This window comes from Mobula birostris, chromosome 1 (genome assembly GCF_030028105.1).
Source record: "Mobula birostris isolate sMobBir1 chromosome 1, sMobBir1.hap1, whole genome shotgun sequence".
Classification (NCBI taxonomy): domain Eukaryota; kingdom Metazoa; phylum Chordata; class Chondrichthyes; order Myliobatiformes; family Myliobatidae; genus Mobula; species Mobula birostris.
In genome coordinates this window covers 37,776,377-37,788,473 of record NC_092370.1, presented here as the reverse complement: position 1 = coordinate 37,788,473, position 12,097 = coordinate 37,776,377, and the positions used below count along the sequence as shown (strand labels likewise).

Genomic DNA, 12,097 nt, shown 5'->3' with positions numbered 1-12,097 from the left:
GTACCAGGAGCCATGCATCCTGCTGTCAGCACATCAGTTCCAGAAACAATGACTCATCCAGCCATTCAAATTCCTCTCTCAATTGTTGAGGAGTCGTTAGTATACAGAATCAGATCTGGGTTTGATAAAGCCATTTCTTTGTAATAATTTGCATCTTTAAGGCATGCTATTATTCTTGCACAGTTGTGGTCATCATAGTCTTCCGTGTCCAATGGTAGCAGTGTTGCTGGGTTCCCTGGACTCACTTGTTGTTTGATGGTATCAGATGCCTCAAGAACAGTAGATCTCTTGGACCTCCGAGCAGCTGTTACTTGAGAGGCCCTATTCATTCTCAGTAATGTGTGTACTAAGTGTGAATGTTGAACATTTAAAATTTGATCAAACATGATGCTAGAAATAGCTATGACAGTCGGATAGGTTTCCTGCACTGCTCACGGACACAGACCCCATCCTAATGCTACATTATCCAATTCAACAGAATAATAACCAACAGGATGCTGCAGACCTCCATGTTTTGAGTTAAGATTGCCATCATGTAGCCATGTTTCTTGTTGACATATGGGGTAAATAGTTCAACTGTATCGGGGATTCCTAATACAGGTGAAGTACACAATGTCACTTTCAAAGTTTGGAAAGCTTCCAGTTGTTCTTCATAATGAGCCCATAGGATTGTATGACCACTTACTGCCCTTCAGCAGGTTGTTGAGTGGTTGAGCATTTTCAGCACATGAATTGACAACTTCCCTGCTTAATGGATTGCAACCGATGGATTGTGCAACCAGAGTTTTACAAGATATTGAATGTAATGCCAGGCAACTGAAATTTTAATGGATTGTCCTTCAATCAAATTAGAATGCTGTTCAACCAAAATTTATTTGCAAATGATATTTTAACAGATCTGTTTTTTTAAATAGCAATGAATGAGTGTCCTTACTCCTAATTTCCAAGCAATGATGTATTGGAACAGAGGAAGTTCTTACTGTTTTTGTTGCATGCTGAAAATATTCAACTTTGCCTGGATTGTTCCAAGTCCATAAATCTATTCAATCATCCTGCTTACTATGCCAATTGTTGGATTTTGATGCTTTTTGTCCAAGGTTCTTTCATAAGTCTGCAAAGAGGCGCAGGACCTGTTGCTTTACGATCATTTTATTTACCATTATTAGAACAAAGAAAATCTAAAATGGACAGTAACAGGAACAGAGGCTAGTAGCAAAAGAAAACAGATGGTGTCCAATGTAGAACAGCTTTTTTTATAAATAGATAAGAAATATTCCATACAAATTTACATCTATGAACCAGCCATTTAGAAAGCCCTTATTTAAATAATGCCGCACCAGGAAAATCTTCCAGTGCTTTTCAGAATTATACAAATGTAATCACTAGGGGGGGCACACTAAACAATCGCATATACATACTGTGACCACTAGGAAGCACATCTTGTTGGTCTTTTTTTTAATGGGTTCTTTTGTGTTTCTTGTTTTATGGCTGCCTGTAAGGAGATGAACCTCAAGGTTGTATGATGTATACATACTATGAAAATAACTGTACTTTCAACTTTGAAGCAGAGTTACTTGTATATAAGTAATTATATTGTATAAAATATAAGCAGAAAATTAATTGTTCAACTGCAAAGAAAATAACAATTAGACAGTGGGATCCAACTGAACCTTTTCCATTGTGTACAGGCAATGTGTACAGTTTCTTTGCATGCAGTTCTTAAACTTTAAATATTCCTCATTTCTGCTTTTGGCTGTAACTGCAAACTTGTAATATAAAATCAAATATTTTATTATAAATATTAATTTATTAATATAAAATATAATGTAGCTGTAATTAAACCTCCTTTGCTTCAAGATATTTAGGATGCCTAGTTCTCCCTAGGGACAGAAATAATTTTGCCTGCTTAAGTTTGAAATTGTCATTGGGTCACAGGTGTATTTGTAAATATATCTATTGTGTGATTTTTCAAACTTTGTTCCCATAGTTCCATGCACATCAATTAAAGGTTTTGTGTAATTATGACTAGCATATACATAACTACTGATACAGCATGCAGAAGCAACTTGCATATTATTTATCACAGTTTGAATGTTAAATAGGTTCATTTTTAGAATCCTCTTTAGAATTCAAGTACTATCACTGTGTAACTGTGATTTACAATTATAAATCATAAACAAAATTAATTGGTAAATAGCTCTGTATTAGAAATTGAAATGTTAGAAACATCTCAGTGATTTATGCACACTGAATTACTATTAAGTTATATTTTAGTGAATTAATAAATGACATGCATATTGAATTAATTATTATTGTTCAACTGTGCAGTTTTAAACAATATTCTTGTCATCTCTGTGGGTGCTCATTTTTGACTAATACACTTTGATATTCAGTAACAGATAAACACCAGTTTAAACCTGATCATATGCTGTACAGATTTCGATATGATGATGGAACATACCATCCAAGATGTGAAATTCAAGATGTTATTTCGAAGGTACAGATCTCATGAAGATCATTTGCTACATATTAATACTTTATGCAGTTGAAAATCTAAAGGAATGAAAGATTGTATAGAATTTATGCATGTACTTTTTAAGCAGTTTTGTTTAAGCACGTTTTCAAATAGCCATTTTAATAGTTTCTGTGCCCTAACTGCACAATTTTTCATTGATTGACAACATGTAAAGAAATAAGAAATAGAAACAGGAGAAACAGGACCATATGCCTGTTTTACCTTTCAGTAAGGTAATTATTGATGTTTCCATAAAACTGTAAGACCATTAGACATAGGACCAGAATTCGGCCATTTGGCCTATCGAGTTTGCTCTGCTATTCGATCATGCCTGATCCTTTTTCCCTTTCTCTTTAGCTCAACTCTGCTGCTTTCTCCCCATAACCTTTGATTCTGTGACCAATCAAGAACCTATCAATCTCTGCTTTAAATACACCCAATGACCTGGCCTCCACAGCTGTCTGTAGTAACAAATTCCACAAATTCACCACACTCTGGCTAAAGAAATTTCTCTGCAGCTCTGTTTTAAATGGACACCTGTCTGTCTTGAGGCTGTGTCCTCTTGTCTTAGACTCTCCCACCATGTGAAATATCCTTCCCACATCTACTCTGTCTAGGCTTTTTGACATGTGAAAGGTTTCAGTTAGATTCCCTCCTCATCCTTCTATATTCCACTGATTGCAGGCCCAGAGCCATCAAACGTTCCTCATAAGATAACCTTTTCATTCCCGGAATCATCCTTGTGAACCTCCTCTGGACCCTCTCCAATGTCAGCACATCTTTTCTTAGATGAGAAGCCCAAAATTGTTCACAATACTCAAGGTGAGGCCTCATCAATGCCTTATAAAGCCTCAGCATCACATACCTGCTGTTATATTCTAGACCTCTTGAAATGAATGCTAACATGGCATTTACCTTCCTCACCACCAACTCATCGTGCAAATTAACATTAACGGTGTTCTGCAATGGGACTCCCAAGTCCCTTTGCATCTCAGATTTTTGGATTTTCTCCCTGTTTAGAAAATAGTCTGCACATTTATTTCTACTACCAAAGTGCATGACCATGCATTTTCCAACATTGTATTTCATTTGCCACTTTCTTGCCCATCCTCCTAATCAGTCTAATTACTTCTGCAGCCTTCCTGCTTCCTCAACACTGCCTGCTCCTCTACCAATCTTCAAACTTGGCAACAAGGCCATCTATTTCATCATCTAAATCATTTATATACAGCATAAAAAGAAGTGGTCTCAACACCGACTCCTGTGGAACACCACTAGTCACTGACAGCCAATCAGAAAAGGATCCTTTTATTCCCACTCACTGCCTCCTACCAATGAGCCAATGCTCTAACCATGTTAGTAACTTTCCTGTAATACCATGGGCCCTTAACTTGGTAAGCGGCCTCGTGTGTGGCACCTTATCAAAGGCCTTCTGAAAATCCAAATATGCAACATCCACCTCATCCCCTTTATCCCCTTTATCTATCTCCTCAAAGAATTCCAACAGGTTCATCAGGCAGGATCTTCGTTTGAGGAAGCCATGCTGACTTTGTACTATCCTGTCTTGTGTCACTAAGTACTCCATAACCTTATCCTTAACAATTGACTCCAACATCTTCCCAACCACTGAGGTTAGGCTAACTGGTCTATAATTTAGTTTCTGCTGTCTTCCTCCTTTCTTAAAGAGTAGAGAGACATTTTCAATTTTCCAGTCCTCTGGCACCATGCCAGAGCCCAATGATTTTAGAAAGATCATTACTAATGCCTCCACAATGTCTATCACTACCTCTTTCAGAACCCCAGGGTGCAGCTCACTGGTCTGGGTGACTTATGCACTTTTAGGTTTTTCAGCTTTTTGAGCACCTTCTCCCTTGTATTAGTAACTGTACTCACTTCGTTTCCCTTGCACCCTTCAACACCGAGCACACTGCTAGTGAATTCCACAGTGACGACTGATGCAAAATACTTATTCAGTTCATCTGCCAACTCCTTGATCCCTGTTATTATTTCCCTGGCCTCATTTTCTAGCATTCTTTTTCAATCCAACTCGATATTGTTTGCTAGTTTGCTTTCATGTTTCAATTTTTCCCTCCTAATGTTTCTTTTATTTGCATTCTGTAGTTTTTTAAAAGCATCTCAATCCCCTTTCTTCCCACTAAATTTTGCTTTGTTGTGTGTCCTATCCTTTGCTTTTACTTCTCTTGTGAGCCATGGTTGTACTATTTTGCCATTTAAGAATTTCTTTGTTTATGGAGTACATTTATTCTGCACCTTCTCATTTTTCCCAGAAACTTGAGCCATTGTTGTTCGACTGTCATCCCTGGCGCCATCTCCTTCCAATTTACTCTTCCTTTCTTTTTCAATCTTTTTATTAGTTTCATAAAGATATAAACATAACATGGTAGTAGTACAAAGTTATTGGGAATACATTATTATAATTAATATGAGAAATTATAACGCCAAATAATACTTAAATGATAAAACTCCCAATCATATAGGATACAATTTATTTTGGCCAACTCTCTCATACCACTGTAATTTTCTTTATTCCATTGAAATACTGCCACATCAGGCTTTTCTTTCTCCCCATCAAATTTTAAGATGAGCTTAATCATATTGTGATCACTGTCTCCTAAGGGGTCTTTTACCTTAAACTCCCTAATCGCCTCCGGTTCATTACATAACACCCAATCCAGTATAGCTGATCCCCTAGTAGGCTCAATGACAATGCTGTCTTGTAGGTATTCAACAAATTCACTCTCTTGAGGTCCATTACCAACCTGATTTGATTTTCCCAATCTACCTGCATGTTAAAGTCTCCCTTGACTATCATAATGTTGCTCTTTTGACCCACCTTTTCTATCTCCCATTGTATTCTGTAGTCCACATCTCAGCTGCTGTTTGGAGGCCTGTATATAATGGCCATCAGGTCCTTTAACCCTTGCAGTGTCCTGTGGATCCTTCAACCCACAAGGATTCAACATCTTCCGATCCTATGTCACAACTTTCTAATAATTTGATGCTATTCTTTACCAGTAGAGCCACACCGCCCCCACCCCACCAAACCTCTGACCACCTTCCTATCCGTCCGATACAATGTATAACCTTGAACATTCAGCTCCCAAGTACAACTATCCAGCCATGATTCAGTGATGGCCACAACATCATACCTGACAATCTGTAAAAGTGCAACAAGATCATCCGCCTTATTTCTTATACTCAGTGCATTGAGATATAACACTTCGAGTACTGTATTTGCTACCCTTTTTGATTCTGCAACCCTATTGCAGTGATATATGTGTATCTATCTATCTATCTATCTATATGTGTGTGTGCGTGTGTGTGTGTGTGTGTGTGTGTGTATCACGTTTCAGGTCAATGTCCTTTCATCAGAACTAGGAAAGTGAGAAAGTGCCTTATGTGTCAGTGGAGTGGGGCAGCAGAGAGAAGAAAGGGGGAAGTCTATCTATGATAGGGTGAAGACCAAGGTTGGTCTAGTGGCACAATGTTTTCAGTACCCTCTAGTCAATTATTGCTTGATCTTTCTGAGGGAATATAAACCAGAAGGATAGATGAGGACAGTTAGAAAGAAAAAACAACCAACCTACTATAGCTGTGAGATGCAGAAATGCAAATATGAAATCTGAGAGAAATTGGAAGGACTCAGTGTTCCCTTCTCACTCTGACTTCCAGGTGGTCCCAAAGCTGGGAGTCCATTGTATGGTATCTTATTTTCCAGCAATGACATTTTCACAAAAAGTACATTCAGGGAAACCCAGTTATATGATCTAATTTCTTTCTTAAATTTTATCTTTAAGAATAAAGATATTGCAGAATTAATAAACTGTGTGAGATGCATAAGTATATAGGGTAGAGGAGTAGGGATAACCTTCACAATCCTCAGTCTTGATCCTCTATTTTAGTAGAATGTGCCAATCCTACACTTCCTGACTGCCATAGCATTGTATACAGTCAAGATCGAAAGCACTTTTTAGCTGACAGCTTGCAAGTAAATGAAACACTGATGGTAGAGGTGATGTATGGAAGCGGGAATTTGGCATGATAGAGTTGGACTTGTAAAGAGGTGGAGAAGAGGGAGAATGGAATGAGGGGAGGGGGAAATCTTGTTGAGGAAAAGCTAGATAGAAGGGAGCAAGGCAACCTATTGAGAGTTCTGGAAAAGCAGGTTTGAAAGGAGATAAAGGAAAGGGAGGATGGGGGAGATGTAATTGCTACAACAAATTATGTAAGCATGTTGGTGTGAAATAAAGTAGCAAGACATCATTGAATAGAAAAGTAATCAAGGCATTAGTTCAGAATGGCACAACAATGTAGCCCGTGAAATTAGAAAAGAATAAACAGAAATAAAGTAGTAAATATTATTCTATTACTATGTTCCTACATTGCGTTATTTTACTGCTGGCAGAAAAATCATATTATCTTTTGTTGACAGGGTGTGAGACTTTACTACCGACTTCATAGTCTATTTACTCCTGTGATTAAGTAAGTAAAATGAAATATTGTTTCAATATATAGTGACAGTTTGAATAGATTTCTGAGTATCCCTGCAGTATGAAGAGAACTATAATAGAAAATATACTGGTTTGCTCTTAACTTTAGGATGTTTTCAGTTTTTAAATCTTTTTGTGTGATAAGTTTCATGAAAAGGATATTGCAGGTTAGCTATCTAATCCAAAACTTAGTAAACTCTAGCACACACACATAACTACCGTCCTAGAATCCTTTGAACCTCAGGGGTTATTTCTGCAAATGAACAATATGGATGCAAAGTTTGGCTTACTTTTGCCAACATTTCTAAAGTGTTATTTGGCTTACCCTGGTTTCAGGCCACTTAGGTCCAATAGTTAATCACTAGTGGATCCCACCTCTAAGCCAAACTCTGCACAGTATGGGTATTTGTTCTGGTTCATGTAACTAAAACTAAGGAATCATGCTTCTTCAGATTCTCTTCAAGGTGCTTGTGGTTTTTGGCTGATTGAATGATCTGTTTTCCACAGCCTATGTTGGAGTATCTATCCATGAATTTGGTTTGATTAGCATGGGAATAACATTTTAAGGGAGATTAATTCTTAGAAAATAGATGAGTAGATGTAAGGTAGCTTGAATTTAATTGAGATAATTTCATTAGATTTTCTTCTTAAAGTATTTGCAGAAGCTTCAGTTGTAAATTTTAAAACACTTTAACAGCATGTTTAACTTTAAATAGTTTCACTAATGATCTCTGGAAATTTTGTTATCGAGAACCTCTTGTGGTGACGCACACTGTTTTGATTCATGATCAGGTAAAACTTGATGCAGGTCAGAGCAGACTTATTGGGTAAGCAACCAGGAAGAATACAAAGATTAGATCAATGGAAGTGTAATGTTACATTCCCTTCACTCCTCTTTAAACTGTATACTGCGCATGGAGCTAATGAATTCAGAGTGAGTGTTAAGGATAAGACCATAAGATATAGGAGCAGAATTAGACCATATGGCCAATTGGGTCTGTAAAACCATTCCATCATGGCTGATTTATTTTCCCACTCAACCCCATTTTCCTCCCTCTCTCCATTAGCATTAACACCATGACGAGTCAAGAACTATCAACCTCTGCTTTAAGTATACTCAATGACTTGGTCTCCACAGCTATCTGTGGCAATGAATTCCACAGATTCACTACCCTCTGGCTGAAGAGATTTCTCCTCATCTCCATTCTAAATGGACACCCCTCTATTCTGAGGCTATGCACTCTGGTCCTAGACTCAACCATTATTGGAAACATCCTCTCCACATCTACTCTGTATAGGCCTTTTAATATTCGATAGGTTTCAATGAAATCCTCCATCATTCATCTAACTCCGGCGAATACAGGCCCAGAGCCACCAAATGCTCCTCATATGTTAACCCTTTCATTCTTGGAATCAGTCTTGTGAACATCCTCTGGACCCTCTCCAATTGCAGTTTATCTTTTCTTAGATAAAGGGCCCAAAACTGCGTACAATACTCCAAGTGCATTTTGACCAATGGCTTATAAAGCCTCAGCATTAATTACATCTATGCTCTTATATTCTAGTCCTCTAGAAATGAATGCTAACATTGCATCTGCCTTCCTTATGGAATGTTAATTTGTAAGGGATGCTGAACAAAGGCTCCAAGGTCCCTTTGCATTTCTGATTTTTGAATTTTCTTCCCACTTAGAAAGAGTTCTTATTCCTACTACCAAAGTGCATGGCCATATACTTCCCTACACTATATTCCATCTGCCACTTCTTTGCCCATTCTCCCAACCTGTCCAAGGCCTTTTGTAGACTCCCTGCCTCCTCAAAACTACCTGCCCTCCAACTATGTTCATATTGTTTGCAAACCTGGCCACAAAGCCGTCAATTCTGTCATCCAAATAATTGAAATATGAGAAGAAAAGAAGTGGTCCCAATACTGACCCCTGTGGAACACCACTATTCAGGTCTCTGCTGACCAGAATAGGCCCCCTTTAATCCCACTCTTTGCACCCTGCATTTATCCAACCTTCTATCCATCTAATATCTTTCCTGTAATACCATGGGTTCTTATCTTGTTAAGCACCCTCATGTGTGGCACCTTGTTAAAGGCCTTCTGAAAATCCAAGTAAACAAAATCCACTAACTCTCCTTTGTCCATCCTGTCTGTTATTTCCTCAAAGAATTCCAACAGATTTGTCAGACAAGAGTTCCTCTTAAGGAAACCGTGCTAACTTTGGTTTACTTTATAAAGTGCCTCCAAGAACACCGAAAGCTCATTCTAAATAATTGACTCCAACATCCTCCCAACCACTGAAGTCAGACTAAATGGCCCATAATTTCCTTTTTTCTGCCACCCTTCCTTCTTAAAGATTCCAGTCCTCTGGAACCATTTCAGATTCTCGTGATTCTTGAAAGATTATTACAAGTGCCTTCACAATCTCTTCAGCTACCCCTTTCCGAACCCTGGTGTGTAGTCAATTTGGTCCAGGTGACTTATCTACTTTCAAACCGTTCAGTTTCCCAAGCACCTTCTCCCTTGTAATTGCAACTACAAGCACGTCTCCCACCCAACACTCTCGAATTTCTGGCATACTGCAAGTGTCTTCCACAGTGAAAATGGACACAAAATATTTATTAAGTTTGTCTGCCATGTTTGTGTCCCCCATTTCTAACCCTGCAGTGTCGTTTTCCAGCTTTTCAATACCCACTCTTGCCTCTCTTTTACTATTTATGTATCTAAAAAAAACTGTTGCTATCCTCTTTTATATTATTGGCTAGCCTACCTTCACATTTCATCTTTTCTCTCCTTATGGCTGTTTTAGTTGCCATCTGTTGGTTTTTAAAAGTTTCCTGATCCTTTAACCTCCTCCTAATTTTGCTACATGATATGTCCTCTCTTATGTTTTTATGCTGTGCTTGACGTCCTTTGTCAGCCAAGGTTACCTCATCCTCCCTTTAGAATACCTTTTCATCTTTGGGATGTACCTATACTGCGCCTTCCGAATTATCCCCAGAAACTTCAGTCTGATACATCTACTGATTCACTGATACACTTTTAACTTCTTCTCAAACTGCAGGGTGAATTCTATCTTATTATGATCTCTGCCTCTTAACAGTTCATTTTCCTTAAGTTCCCTAATCAAGTCTGGGTCACTCAATCCAGAATGACCTTTCCCCTAGTGGGGTCAACAACAAGCTGCTCCCTCCAAGATGATCCCCATGTGAAACTGCAGTTAAATCAATGCAATGCTCTCTGAAGTATCCAAAAGCCCAAATTCTTGTATTTAAATAAAAAAACCCAGTCCTCACTGAAATTCTGAAATGTTTTGTAATTGTTCATTTCCTAATAATAGTTGCAATGCAAACAGATAAATAAAGGATAGTAGTCACATTAAAATATTTGCTTAAGCTGGGAAACAATGTTCATAACTTTTTTTATCATCTATTTAAAAAAGATCTACTGAGGAGTCAGGGTCAAACCCTGAATTAGTTCGCTGGATGGGAAGGTATGCTCACCTGTGCTCTCAGCTGAAATTATTCCAAGGCAACCTGGGCAGATTCCACGCATGTAGGGGAAGTATTTGCTGTGCAAACAGATGTTTATCAGGTTTAAGCATAATGCTTATGGCAATGACTGTTGAATTATGCACAGTGTACACTGTTAACTGACGTGTTTTTTATTTAGGGATAAAGACTACCATCTAAGAACTTACAAGTCAGTGGTCATGGCAAACAAGCTGACAGACTGGCTAATTGCACAGGTAAAGAAAATCAGATATTTATTGTAGAATCTAAAATAAAGAAGTCAGTTCCTCAAGCATTTGTTTCACTGATTAGAAATATATTGGGTGTATGGGATGGGACACTCAGATGGCCCTGAAGAATCAGCCAAATGATGCTTTATGACATAAATTGAAATGGTGTGGTTTCCTTCAAAGCTGGAGTCGCATGCCTCATTGGTATAGCTTATTCCTGATTTAGTGATTTTACTTATAGATTCCAGTTTAGTAAGGAGGTGAACAGAAAATTAAAGTCAAGACAAAAGGGTTTGGAATCCGGAGGATAAGGATTAGCAGTAGCACACAGATGAAATGAAGAATATTCATAGCCCAGGGATATGAGTGAGTGAGGAAGGAAAGGAGAATGAAACTCAGTCAAATGGATTGGCTGGAATTCGATAATGTTGCAGAGAACCAACAGAATTTGGGGTGCAAGATATCAATGAATTTAGAAGAAAGCATAAGCATGTTTGGGAAGTGAAATATATCTTAGTCAGAGCCACTTTTAGCAACAGGTAACTGTGCTTTCAATGTTGTTATACCATTGTTAATATATTGGGATGATTGAGCTGATAGACACCACTGGTTAATTGCAATACATGTGTTAGACAGGATTGGATATCCATGAATGCACTCTGTAAATCAGAATTCTGGAATATGTCTAACTTTCCCCCTGCCTTTCAACCCACTATTGAGCCCATGACATTGGGTGGCAATGGGAGTGTTTGTTTGTATATGCTTTTAAAATAACATTGTTAATTATGGTTATTTCTCATTATCATTAGGTTTTATGTGAGCTTAGATTTTACTTTTATTTATATTTTTTATTTTAAGAAATATTTTGATATTATACAGTTTCTAAGTGTCTCATTATGGGTAAAGTAGTAAAGAACTATGCTAGTGTGAGCTGTTAGAAATCCAACAGGATGGCCCATCAGTAAACCTGTTTATCTGCTGCCTACAGGCAATCTACAGCCTGTGGATTGGTCTGTTTTGTGAAGGTATAGTGATAATGACACTAGGAGAACATCAAGCGTTCCACCACATTTTGGGTCCAGAAAGTTCTAGCTCAGCTATTTTCAAACATAAAAATGTAAATTTAAGATGTTAAATGTATTTTTTTTCACAGACCTTTGGATTAAGTATACAATCTGTATACTTAAGTATAAGTATACAGATCAAGTATACAGACTGTTTTATACAATCTCAGCATACAACTGAAGCTGTTGTATCTGTGTAAATATTTTAAAGTTGTGGGCTTATTGTAGGCTCCTTAGGAATTAATGGCATCTCAGAAGCTG

At 37.8% G+C, this 12,097-nt stretch overlaps 1 protein-coding gene across 4 annotated transcripts in view; it reads left to right on the top strand.

Annotated features, from left to right (window-relative positions):
* Positions 1-12,097, top strand: part of prex2 (phosphatidylinositol-3,4,5-trisphosphate-dependent Rac exchange factor 2) — a 407,250-nt gene that overhangs the window by 155,703 nt on the left and 239,450 nt on the right. For 3 of the 4 annotated variants that reach the window (XM_072254160.1, XM_072254142.1, XM_072254170.1), the window contains 4 exons: positions 2,394-2,497; positions 6,969-7,018; positions 10,473-10,523; positions 10,703-10,778. In XM_072254160.1, coding sequence (XP_072110261.1) covers positions 2,394-2,497; positions 6,969-7,018; positions 10,473-10,523; positions 10,703-10,778 — 281 coding nt within the window. The remainder of the gene's footprint in view (positions 1-2,393; positions 2,498-6,968; positions 7,019-10,472; positions 10,524-10,702; positions 10,779-12,097) is intronic. The other variant, XM_072254151.1, reaches the window with a different exon arrangement.